This window comes from Dermacentor albipictus, chromosome 2 (genome assembly GCF_038994185.2).
Source record: "Dermacentor albipictus isolate Rhodes 1998 colony chromosome 2, USDA_Dalb.pri_finalv2, whole genome shotgun sequence".
In the NCBI taxonomy this organism is placed as follows: domain Eukaryota; kingdom Metazoa; phylum Arthropoda; class Arachnida; order Ixodida; family Ixodidae; genus Dermacentor; species Dermacentor albipictus.
Genome location: NC_091822.1, coordinates 22,591,002 through 22,603,398, shown reverse-complemented (window position 1 = coordinate 22,603,398; position 12,397 = coordinate 22,591,002). Strand labels below are relative to the sequence as shown.

Here is a 12,397-nt window from a genome sequence, read left to right as displayed (position 1 = left end):
CAACGTGTCTCTCAGCGTGTCTGTGCCCCACCGTCACGTGACCTAGTCCCGTGACCTTCCCTCTTGCCCTCAACCCCGAGAGTATAAGAGCAGCTGCCCCCGGACGCCAGGAGAGAGGCTCCGAATTCTTCCATCGAGAAGCGTGCTTTCCCGTCTCTCCACTTCGGTCGACCTGACCGGCCGCTCTTTTGCTATGCTAGAATAAACAAGTTGTTCTGTTAGCAGTCGACTCATGTTTTGCCGGGACTTTCGGATGCTTCCAGTGTGCCCCAGGCCGCCAGGCCTACGCTACCCTTGGGGCTTGCGACCCATTCGCACCAACGGGCGCCAGCGGTCCGATTGCAATAACGGGTGTCAGCACTGAGGTTCCAACACTCTCCATAGAAAGGTTGTATGAAATTTTGTTTAAAGCCACAGCAAACTGCATTTTGTTATGTTGAATAGTTTCGCTGTTTATTGCGGGGACCCCTTTGGACCCCTATCTCATTTTCACACGCTACTTGGGCCATTCCCCCGCTTGACGCGGAGCCTGTTACTTGCGCATACAGCTCACGTTACGCCATGTGCCGCGCATAGAAACAGTGCCTAAGGAGCGGGCCCCTCTTGCTACCTCTTCGGCTTCTCTCTCCTTCAGCATCAAAGGTATGCGGGGCCTTCACCCGACACATTGACTTTTGGCGCTGTTTGCTGTCGGACGTGCCACTTGGTCGCGCGCCTCTCTGAGCAAGGCAGCCGTTCTGTGTGGCGAACCTGCTCGGAAGAGCCAATGTGGGGGCACACTAGCTGGGAGCTTTCACCCACAGTCTGCAACTGCCACCCTAGTGCTGTACTCCTGTATTGTACGCACATTTTGTACATACCAGAAATAAACCCCCATTCGTTTGTGCCACGGCTGGAGTCGTCTCTACACCTTGCTGGTGAGGCAGCGAACCCACCGTGGTGCCCCTTTGCGAGCGCTGTGGAGTGGGGACGAGCTACATGTCTCCTTAAATCTTAGCTAGCCGTGTGCGGAGACGTTAGCCGGAACACCCACAAAAGGCAGTACAATGGAGGCTAGTACAGCAAAAAGGCTGTTTTTGCCTCATTATTTTTTATTGCCATTGGGCAACGCTTCTTGCTGGGCAATACTGCTATGTGTCATTCGACAGTACAGAGAGTAATGCATTGTGGCTTACATCTGCCTAATGCGTGCAGAAATCAGATTGTGTTCGCATACATTGTCTAAAATGCAAAGTGTGTGCCACAGGAGTGGCATCGCCACCTTAACACACATTACAAATCATCTATTTTCATAAAGTGTTTTGCTTAGGAAGCTTGAAAATGCTGACATTGCTGTCACATTTAACGAATGTAATAGAAACAGTCCATTCAACTACAGATCTGTTTTAAAGTGTACTTAGAAAATGTTTGCACTCACATGACTTTGAAGTATGGTGTTGTAACCAATATGCCACAGCCACTTTGTGCAGTCGAACATGTAATACTTGCTTAGGTCCAGCCTACGTTGTCTGGAATTGGCAAAATGAATAGCTTCATGAAACAAATCCTTCCCTGCCCTATGTGCCAGCATGTCCAGGGCAAATCTTGCACTGACAGATCATGGTGTTGTATGCAGGCGCAGGTGGGATGACCAGGAGGAGGAAAGGCCCCAAGTGAAGCGGCGCCTCTCTGTAGCAGACCGGCAGAGCCAGGTAGGATCCAATACGCTGCACAACACATTCAAATTGCTGCTTGAAATCAATCGCAGCCTATATTTGCTTGGCCAAGTTAGCTGCCAGCAAGCAGTGGTTAATTGGAAGCTTTCTAGCTCGTGACAGTTACTGGGCTACGTTGTTGCCTTTTCCCTTGTGCTTTCAAAGCTGCCCTGCATCACATCACCAAATTGTTGCGTCCACATTTGGTGCTCAAGATGTACGTGACAGACACACAACAAAATTGCAGTTACAGTGTGACTACAGCATGATAGGTTCGCAGAGTGCTAAATGTGTCGCATGGTCTTGCCCCAGGAAAGCACGGAGATCTGCACCAGACTGCACTCAGAATAGTCAGCTTCCTTCCCGCACCTTGATTGTATACAATCATTTGTGCAGGTGTCAGCAAAGTTTAAAGGGCAAAAGACTATTCTGGACGTTCTGCCATTTTCCATGAAAACGCGGGATACGTACGTCGTGGCCCAGAGGGCAATGAAGATTGCATACCATATTTCGGATGGGACACCAAGTGGCCACATGAAGTGTATGTGTAACTACTCATTACAGCATCTCTATGTACATGCAGGATGAATGGGCGTCAGTGTCTGCAGCCCTGTGGGCCCACTACCAGGTGTACCAGCATACTGAGGAGCTGCTGAAACGAAAACTAGAACTGCGTGAGCGCCTGCACGGAAAGCTACGCACCCTTTTTCCATGTGAGTATTACCAGCTGGTTGGTGCACGTCTCTTCTCTGCAACAGAATGCCTGGAGAAAAGCTCACACCATTCAGCTTTTGAAAATGAAAACCATCCTCACTCGAACCTTTTTATAATGAAATAGTAAATGTAACGAAGTAAATGAAATCATCCTTGAAATACCCATAGAGATCCATGTATGCCCCTCACCAAGCCACACAGCAAATTTCGGTTACCGTATTTACTCGCATAATGATCGCACTCGCGTAATGATCGCACCCCTGAATTTTGTCGTCAAAATTTGATTTTTTTTATTTCCCGCATAATGATCGCACCCTGAACTTGCTGCAGCGATATGTCGTGCGCCAAGTCTAGCTAATAATGATCGCGCTTACCATCTGTTGAATACTACACAAACAACTCTTCAAGACAAACCAAGTGGTCTGCACGCACCAACCATTCTTTAGCAGATGCACCATTTCATTCCTTTCATCACTTTCCCCACTTCCATGACAAAAACAAAAAAAATAGCTGTAACCAAACTTGCCGTTATTATGTGTAGGCTTTATAATGGTTGTGGTCAACAACAACAAAAAGGTGCCTTTCGATTCTTCTCGTCTGCACTCGTGGGCACGCAACAAACCCCGAGCGGCAACGATAGCAGCCACATTTACACTGATGCGTTAAAAGTGTACCCTATTCATACGCAATCGCTTGTAACACAGCTAAGATATTCGCCCACCCTTAGCGGAAACGTGCCGTATCAGGATAGCAGTGAAGACAAATGCCGCAGTTTCTGCAACATGACCGGCATGTGTTTCTGTCACAGGCAGCTAAGCGCACCCATTTGTTTCTGTCCCCTCAAAGTGGACATGGCTACGTTATTGCCGCAAACTTGCCGATATTAGCGATACTAGAACCCTTTTCATAAGTCTCCAGGTTTCTGCCCTGTACGTGAGTACTGGTAAGACACAGCTGTTATACACTTTTCCTTTGAGGGATAATGGCAACCTGCTGTTCACGATCTGAGAATGCCTGCCAAAAGCACCCCAGCCCATTCTTGACTGACTTTACTACTTTTAAAACGAAACTACTGTTTAAGCAGGCACAGTTTAACAAGGTTTCACTGTACTGTTTTTCTGGGCCTTGTGGAAACAACAAATGGAACGGCCGCTGGGATAAGAGGCGCTTTGCTGATGTGCCTCCATTCTAAAGGCTTGAGTGTGGACGTGCTAACGAACAAGCTCATAGCAATTGCTTGCGATGGAGTGTCGGTGATGCTAGGGAAGCATTCGGACATGGCGAAGCTGTTGGAGTACATGTTTCCTAACCTAATCTCATGGTACTGCTCGGCACACCAACTGGAGTTAGCTGCTGAAGACACGGTTCATGACAATGAAGAGATGAAACACTTAAAGATTTTCATGGACAAGCTTTGTTGCTTGTACAGCAGTTCTCCAAAAAACCGCAAGGAGCTGGGAAATTGCGTGAAGGATTTAAACGCATCTTTCTTTTTCATAGGAATATTTCTCAATACCAGATGGGTGGCTTCAAGCTTGAGGTCTGCGAATGCTGTGATGATTTCGTTCCCTACATTGCACCACCACTTCAAGCGCTTCAACGCGAGATCCTGAAGAGAGAGTGCAATATAGGGGACTGGCAGAAAGACGTCTTTGGTAGAATTTGTCCAGAACTTGGCGCTGGTTTTTGATAGCTTGGCCAAACTCTCTGAGCCTAGTCTGAACTTTCAGAGGTGTAAGATTGTTAGCAAGGAAATCGCAGTTTTTGAAGTAAGAAAGCTTCGACCTGGAAAGATGTCATTACAAGTTAATGAGCTAGTGACAACAATGTTCTTTGAGTGCTTAGAACTCTATCCTGGTAGAAAATGCTACCAGGCAGTCAACAAAGGGCAGTTTTACCGGAGCTTGGCACACAAGTTAGAGGGACCCTGAAACAATTTTGACAACTCTGTACAAACATACTGAGTCATTAGGGTAAGTCCTTCTGATCATTAATTGACGCATCTAAGTGCCCCGTGTAAAGCATGTAATTCCTTATAAGGTTTCAAAAACGGACATCGCTGCCGATCTCAGCACACTGATCGGCTGAATTTTAAGCCGCCCCTAACCATTTGACGTAAATTGCCCTAATGACACCAGTAGGGCAAGCTATCTGATTGGCTGCCCTGGGCATGTCATCGATAATTTTTCCAACATTATGTTGAACAAATGTTGTTCGTAATAGTTGGAATGTTAGTTAATTTGTTTCTATGAAAAGAAAGTAGCAGAAAGAGAATGCACAAGAACAATTTCTCACTACACTACACTCAAGCACTTCCGGCACACAGCAAGTGTCGTCTGTTTGTGTTATAATGTGCTCTGTTTTGACAAGAGCTCCGCGTTCAGTGTCGGTCTCTGTCTATTCGCGAGCACCAGGATTCGCCTTTGTTGCATTGTGGACAGCAAATGTAGCGACTGGCAATGTGTCAAGCTGCAAAGTCATGTCCCTCCGCAAGGCAGCAGAGTGGCTGCAGCGCATCAGACTGTCGCTATCTGATCGTTGTCAGGATTTGCGCATTTGCAGCCGTCACTTTACACCAGAGGATTACTACAACAGTAGTGTTTCACAAGTCCTGTATTCGGGTAAACGCAAGCGGAAGGGGACAGGGCTTGGCCATTTGACTTTGGTCTCACGGGATGAGCAGAAGCAGAAATGCGAATATTCTGCACGGTGCAGCCACCTGGTGGCACAGAGCTTAACCAAATACAGTAGCGGTAAAGAAGTGTATTCTTCTTTGCTGCTCGTGTAAACTTTTTGCATGAGCGTAATCGTAAGCACATTGGTTTTGTAAATGTTTAAGGTGTCTTACACTTGGTTTGAGCAATATTAGCTCTTTGTCTGACTGGTTAAACTGTGTGCAGGCCCATCAGGCCACTCACATACGTCTGCACTAAAGTTCCTTCATCAGCTTGAGTTTATGCCTCCACCCATGCATCGAAACGCCCAGCTTGCCTGTGGTTATCGGAATACTAAATTTGTTAGGCGCTGCGACAAAATGCTCGCAACACACGTGGCTTCGATAGCTCTCGCTTGGGGCCAACTGCCAAGCAGCTGGCGGAGAGGTTGGAGAGGCTTCACGGGCTCGCTCCTAGAGAACTGGAAGTAGACGACACAACATGCCATCATGACACAGAGCCAGTGCAGGCGGAGCTTAGCCCCGATCGCTTGGCAAACGAGTTGAAGAGAAAATGTGTGGCTATGGAAGAGGAATGCTTGTAATTGTCCGTAGCTCTCTTAATATCAGGCACGTCACACGAATTGTGGTGCGAATGATTAACTTTAACTGTATCCTACGTGTCTACAAAATTTGTCCAAACCATTTCAGGGGCCCTTTATGCTGTGCGCACATGCGAGAGCCTTCTGCCTTGTTCAGCTTGCCATTGGAATTGTTCAACTTGCAACGGCTTAAACAAGGCCACCGTGGTGCCCATGTTGCGCTGCAAAATGCCAGAGCAAACAGAGCAAGGTGTGCTTTGTATCATTCTTCAGGTTCCTTAAGGAGCCCGTAAGCGTAAGGCTTGGGAGATAAATGTGGGCAGGAAGGACTGCTGTGCACTCACCCTTCAGCTACAATAACGATTTGTGCCTCTTTGCCGAGATCGGGATACCTGGGAAGAAACTGAGGCAGCAGCCAGACACAACTGTGTTCGTGTACCGACCTATACGGCAGTCAGTGCCCTCACTAAACATGAGCCTTGCTTGTTTTTTTTTGTGTTTTTTTACCAATATTGTGGGCAATAAAGTCCAAGTAAAGGTTCAGCCAAAGTGTACATCATGCTAAATCCTTGTGCCACGGACACACGTGCATGGGCATTTGTTTAATAAGCTGCACGCAACTAGAGAGGGGAAAAAAATGAACTGGTGGGAATGTGCAGCAGCTTAAGGGCAGGCACGGGTCTTGAAAACCAAAAATCTAAAAAAAAACGATTTTTGGGGACTACTTATTTCAGCATCTGTAATGCCTAATCTACACGGTGTTAAAATGATTTGCCCAAAAACGCACCCTGAGCGTCTGAAAAAAATTGTTGTCAGAACGGATGGCGAGAAACGACCCTAAAATCTTGCAGAAACACCAGATTTCACAGAGCTATTTCTCGTCTTTCCCTCCGCTGAGCACCACCATCTCGGTATTGTTCGAAAGCTCAAAAGTCCGCCGTTCAGTTCCCCACAACCTCGCCGACGATGGCCGCATAGAAAAAGCCCAAACATGAAACAATTGGGGGCCGGTCTGACAAAACTCGTGATGCATGGGGCCCTCCTATTGGCTCAGCGTGCCAACGCTCTGAGAGGCACCTTCTGATTGGCTGTTGCTATAACAGCTAGGCCTAGCAGACGAGCTCATCTGCTAGGCCTAGTTTCTTTGTTCATCGTATTGCGAACATAAGCGGCAAATCGACGCTCTCTAAAAAAAAAAAAACATGGAAACCGAACACACATCCACAAAAAGCGAAGCACAAGCCACCTGTAGTTCCTACGGCAGGAAAGGGGCGGCAATCATTGCAAGGTTCAGACAAGCTAATAAGATTGCACTGGAGATAAGTCACTGCGTTGCGCAATCTCATTGTGCATCGGCATTAGCATAGCAGCTAAGCTAACCATTTCCCTGTATCCTCGCGTGTAGGTTTACTTTAGAGAGAACAGACAATGTTGTCTGTTAGAAAGGCCCAAATTAGGAAGGCCCACTAAGCTTTAACAAAGACGCTCCCTCACCAGAACAGGAATTGGCCTCCCTGTTGCAGTATTCAGCCACAACCTCTCTGATCATATCTACAATTAACCAACGGCCCTCAGTCCCCAGCAGCTGCAGAGCACCTGACCAAGTTGGCAGTGAGACCTGTAACACAGCAGTGGGTGCTAAGAATCTCTGGGTCTGGACAGGCCGCCAATAAAAGCTGACTCTTGCAACGTTTAACACCCGAACCCTCTCGAGTGAGCCTAGCTTAGCAGGAGTCTTCGAGGAACTGTCAGACATTGTTTGGGATATCATCAGCCTTAGAGAGATTGGAAGAAGTGGTGAGGCTTATACATTGCTGAATAACGGACATGTCCTCTGCTATAGAGGTCTCCTAGATAAGAAACGATATGGGGTAGGATTCCTTATCCATAAAGACATAGCTGGCAACATTGACTAATTTTACAGCACTAATGAGAGGGTAGCTGTAGTCGCAATCAAAGTTAATAAGAGGTATAGATTAAAGGTAGCACAAGCCACCTCCAACATCCAGTCACGACGATGGGGAAGTAGATCAGTTATATGAAGATGTTGAATTGGCGACTAGAAAAGTGCAAACTCGGTGCACAGTAGTAATGGGTGACTTCAATACAAAAGTGGGGAAAAAGCAGGCGGGTGAACAGGCAATGGGCAACTACGGCATCAGTTCTAGAAACGCTAGAGGAGAGGTGCTGGTAGAATTCGCAGAAAGGAATAAGCTGAGAATTATGAACACCTTTTTCAGGAAGCGTAGTAACAGAAAGTGGACTTAGAAAAGCCCTAATGGTGAAACAAGGAATGAAATTAATTTCATACTTTCTGCCCATCCCAGCATAGTGCAGGATGTAGAAGTGATAGGTAGGGTAAAGTGCAGTGATCATAGGTTAGTGAGGGCTGGGATTCACCTCAATTTGAACAGATAAAGAGCTAAACTGGTCAAGAAGAAACAGGTCAACCTAGAAGCAGTAAGGGTGAAAGCACACATGTTCAGGCTGGTACTTGCAAACAAATATGCAGCCTCAGAACAGAGAGATGATGAAGACGTAGAGCTAATGAATGAAACTGTAACTAGGTTTGTTTCAGAGGCAGCAATTGAAGTGGGAGGCAAGGCACCAGGGCAACCAGTAGGCAAGCTCTCCCAAGTAACGAAGGACCTAATAAAGAAGCGACAAAGAATGAAAGTGTCGAACTCAAGAGATAAGATAGAATTCGCGGAACTGTCAAAGCTGATCAATAAGGTGAAAATAAGGGATAGGTATTCGAAACTATAATGTGAGAAAGACTGAAAAAGCCCTACAAAATGGATGCATCCTGAAATCAGTGAGAAAGAATTAAACTTGGCATAGGACAAACCAAGATGTATGCATTGAAAGATAAGGTAATATCATCAGCAATCTCAAAGATATAGTAAAAGAAGCGGAAGAATTCTATACTGACCTGTACATTACCCAGAGGAGTCGGGATACCTCAATTAGAAACAGTAATGAACAGGATAGAGAAACTCCTCCTATAACTAGCGATGAGGTCAGAAGGGCCTTACAAGACATGAAACGAGGAAGAGCGGCAGGAGATGGAATAACAGTCAAATTAATCAAAGATGGAGGAGACATAATGAAGCAAGGTTTGGGTACGGGCTAGTTGGTATTCCATTGTTTCAAACATCACTTACAGCGCGTACATAGACAGGGACCAAAAGAACAACTACGACAAGCGCCGACTTCCAACTGATTTTTAATTTGAGTAACATGCATATATACTGAGACACCAAGACAAAAGCACCCCCAGAAAGCATCAAACCGACATGATTATGCATTCAAAATTCAAGGGAACCATGACTGCCGCCTAAGAGAACCTAGTTTCAATTCGCAGATTGCTCAATTGAGGGCGGAAGGCTACCTGAGCAACCTTCTTGTCTCAGTCTCGGAGAACTTGCGTAGTTCATGTACATGTTTGAAGAAACAAAACAGCTGTTATTCTGTACGTTCTTGGGATCTCCCACAAACTTAAGAAAATAGGAGAAAGAGCAGGTATCGATGTTGTTTTCTCTGCTCCAAACAAACTAGCCCAGCTTTGTGTCAGAACTAATCCTGCTGCTAAGGAATGTAGGATTTGCAGTATTAATCATAGAAAAAAGTATACAGTTTGTTCGAAAGGTGTTGTGTATAAGATGCCCCTGAAATGCGGTCGGTCTTATATAGGGCAGACATGTAGATGTCTCAATGTTAGGTTACAAGAACACGGCAATCAAGGGCGGGAAGGGTTTCTAGGTGTTCATTGCGCACAGTGTGGCTGTATTTCGCTTTTTCAAGAAACCACTATCTTAGCTAGGCATCCTAATGAATGCACTAGACTTACCATTGAAGCAACAGCGATTGCTGAAGGTGACTGGGTCAGTAAGCTGTCAATTGCATTAAAAGATAAAGAATTGTTTTTTTTTTTTTTAAGGTCGCACATGCGTTCTCGTTCACGTTGAGGTGGCGGTCATGGTTTCTTTGAATTTTGAATGCATACTCATGTCGGTTTGGTGCTTTGTGGGGGGCGCTTTTGTCCTGGTGTCTCACTACGTAAGCGTGTTACTCAAAATAAAAATCAGTTGGAAGTGAGCGCTTGTCTTTGTCGTTCTTTTGGTCACTTGTCCCTGTATGCGCTGTAAGTGATGTTTGAAACAAAAGAGACATAATGCTTGGAAAACTGGCAGCTCTTCATACAAAGTGTCTATCGGTCTCAGAATACTGGAAGAATTCAAACTTTATACTAATCCACAAAAAGGGAGACGTTGAACAATTGAAAAATTGTAGGCCCATTAGCTTACTCCCAGTTTTATGTAAAATATTTACCAAAATAATCTCCAATAGAATAAGGGCAACACTGGACTTTAGCCAACCAAGGGAACAGGCTGGTTTCAGGGATGGATACCCTACAATGAATCTCATCCATGTCATTAATCAGGTAATTGAGAAATCCACTGAGTACTATCAGCCTCTCTATATGGCTTTTATTGATTACAAAAAGGCATTTGATTCATTAGAGATACCAGCAGTCACAGAGGCATTGCATAATAAAGGAGTACAGAACGCTTATGTAAATACCTTGGAAAATATCTGGAGATTCCACAGCTGCCTTAATTCTGCACAAGAAAAGCAGGAAGATACCTATAAAGAAAAGGGTCAGACAGGGAGACACAATCTCTCTATTGCTATTCACTGCGTGCTTAGAAGAAGTATCCAAGCTATTAAACTGGGAAGGTTTAGGAGTAAGGATCGACGGTGAATACCTCAGCAACCTTCGGTTTGCTGATGACATTGTTCTACTCAGCGACAATGAAGATGAGTTACAACTAATGATTGCGGACTTTAGCAGAGAGAGTGTAAGAGTGGGGTTGAAGATTAGTATGCAGAAGACAAAGGATCATTATCAATAGCTGGGCAAAGGAACAAGAGTTCGGCATCACCAGTCAGCCTCTAGAGTCTGTGAAGGAGTATGTTTACCTAGGTAAAAAATATCGCAGGGAACCCTGATCATGAGGTAGAAATTCATAGAAAAATAAAAATGGGTTAGATCGCAGACGGCAGACATCGTGAGCTCTTGACTGGAGGCTTACCATTATCATTGACAAGGAAGGTATTCAATCAGTGCATTTTACCGGTGCTGACATATGGGGCAGAGGCTTGGAGACTGACAAAGAAGCTTGAGAACAACTTAAGGACCGTGCAAAGAGCGATGGAATGAACATTGCTAGGCATAACTTTAAGAGACGGAAAGAGAGCGGTTTGGATCAGAGAGCAAACGGGTATAGGTGATATTCTAATTGACATTAAGAGGAAAAAATGGAGCTGGGCAGGTCATGTAATACGCCAGTTAGATAACCGTTGGATCATTAGGGTTACAGAATGGGTACCAAGAGAAGAGAAATGCAGTCGAGGACGGCAGAAGACAGATGGAGCAATGAAATTACGAACTTCGCGGGTGCTAGTTGGAATCGGTTGACACAGGACAGGGGTAATTGGAGATCGCAGGGAGAGGCCTTTGTCCTGCAGTGGATGTAAAACAGGCTGATGATGCTGATGCTGATGATAGCTCTTTCAAAGTCTCAAATTTTTGGATCAGCACTGTGTTCCTTCTATGCATTCAACTCTCTTCATTCTTTTTTACCCTGAATGCAGACGAGTCAGAGAGTACACAAAAACTATGACATAGCGTCTTAGGACACTTAAATATTTTGAGATTCTGTAGACATCAACAGCACAAATTCACATTCCTAAAGCTGCAACTTTAGAATTTCATAACTTTGACTAAAGAATAGATACAGACATGCAAGTGCTAATTTGCAGTGTTTGAATATCCAGGAACATACCTGCTTCATTTGAGCTATGTTGTTGCAGTACATTTCTTACAAATCACATCCCAAATTTTTAACACAAGAACAATTGTAACTACTTTTTCTTTATTGATCTCAGAAAAAAGTCTAATTGCATATTTATTAGCAGCTTACCAGATTGGATGTGTCCTGAAAGTTCCATGTGTCTAGAGTGAGTATCAAAAATGGTTGTTCTGGATGCCATGTCCCCTCATATTTAATGCTTTTTTTTTGTACTTTTCTCAAAAGAAATTTTGGGATTCGTGTAATATTCATGCCTCAATATCTCAACACCAAGAACAGATAGTAAAAAATTTTTTTCCAGGACAGAGCCTAATGTATACACTATGCAATATAGCCAGCAGATTTTTTTGTTTTCACTTTGGAAATGATTTTGCAACAATTTTTGCCACATGGTTGCCAAATTTGTGCACTTGTATTCAATGGGCTGTAAAATATCTATTAACGGCCAGATAAAAAATGTGCTTGCTATCTTTCATTTCTTAGTCTTTATGCTATCTAAACATGCCTTACAAATAATTTTTAATTGTGCTATTTATTTTCCATTATGGCCTTAAACAGTGGAAGTGAAATGTTAGTTGTTGTAAAAACTAATTAATTTACAACAAAACTAAGTACATATTTGAAATCAGCACAAAAATCTTAAGACAGGAAAGGTTCATTAATATTCATGAAAAAGAGGATGAACATTGTTTCAATAGCAGTGTCCCCCCCTAACAAAATCGTAGTTTTGTTGTGTATGGATCTGAGAGACATGCATGCATGAAATGCATGCGAACAAACAATCTGCATGCATAACAGTTTGCATGTGCAAAGTAGCACCAGACTTGTCTCCTCTGAACGGCTGGCTAATAAATGCTG

General features: G+C 44.4%; 1 protein-coding gene across 2 annotated transcripts in view; it reads left to right on the top strand.

The window, feature by feature from the left end:
* LOC135897940 (poly(A) RNA polymerase GLD2-like) overlaps positions 1 to 12,397 on the top strand; it is a 114,409-nt gene that overhangs the window by 46,614 nt on the left and 55,398 nt on the right. For both annotated transcript variants that reach the window (XM_065426648.1, XM_070533513.1), the window contains 2 exons: positions 1,616 to 1,691; positions 2,278 to 2,407. In XM_065426648.1, the coding sequence (XP_065282720.1) occupies positions 1,616 to 1,691; positions 2,278 to 2,407 (206 nt within the window). The remainder of the gene's footprint in view (positions 1 to 1,615; positions 1,692 to 2,277; positions 2,408 to 12,397) is intronic.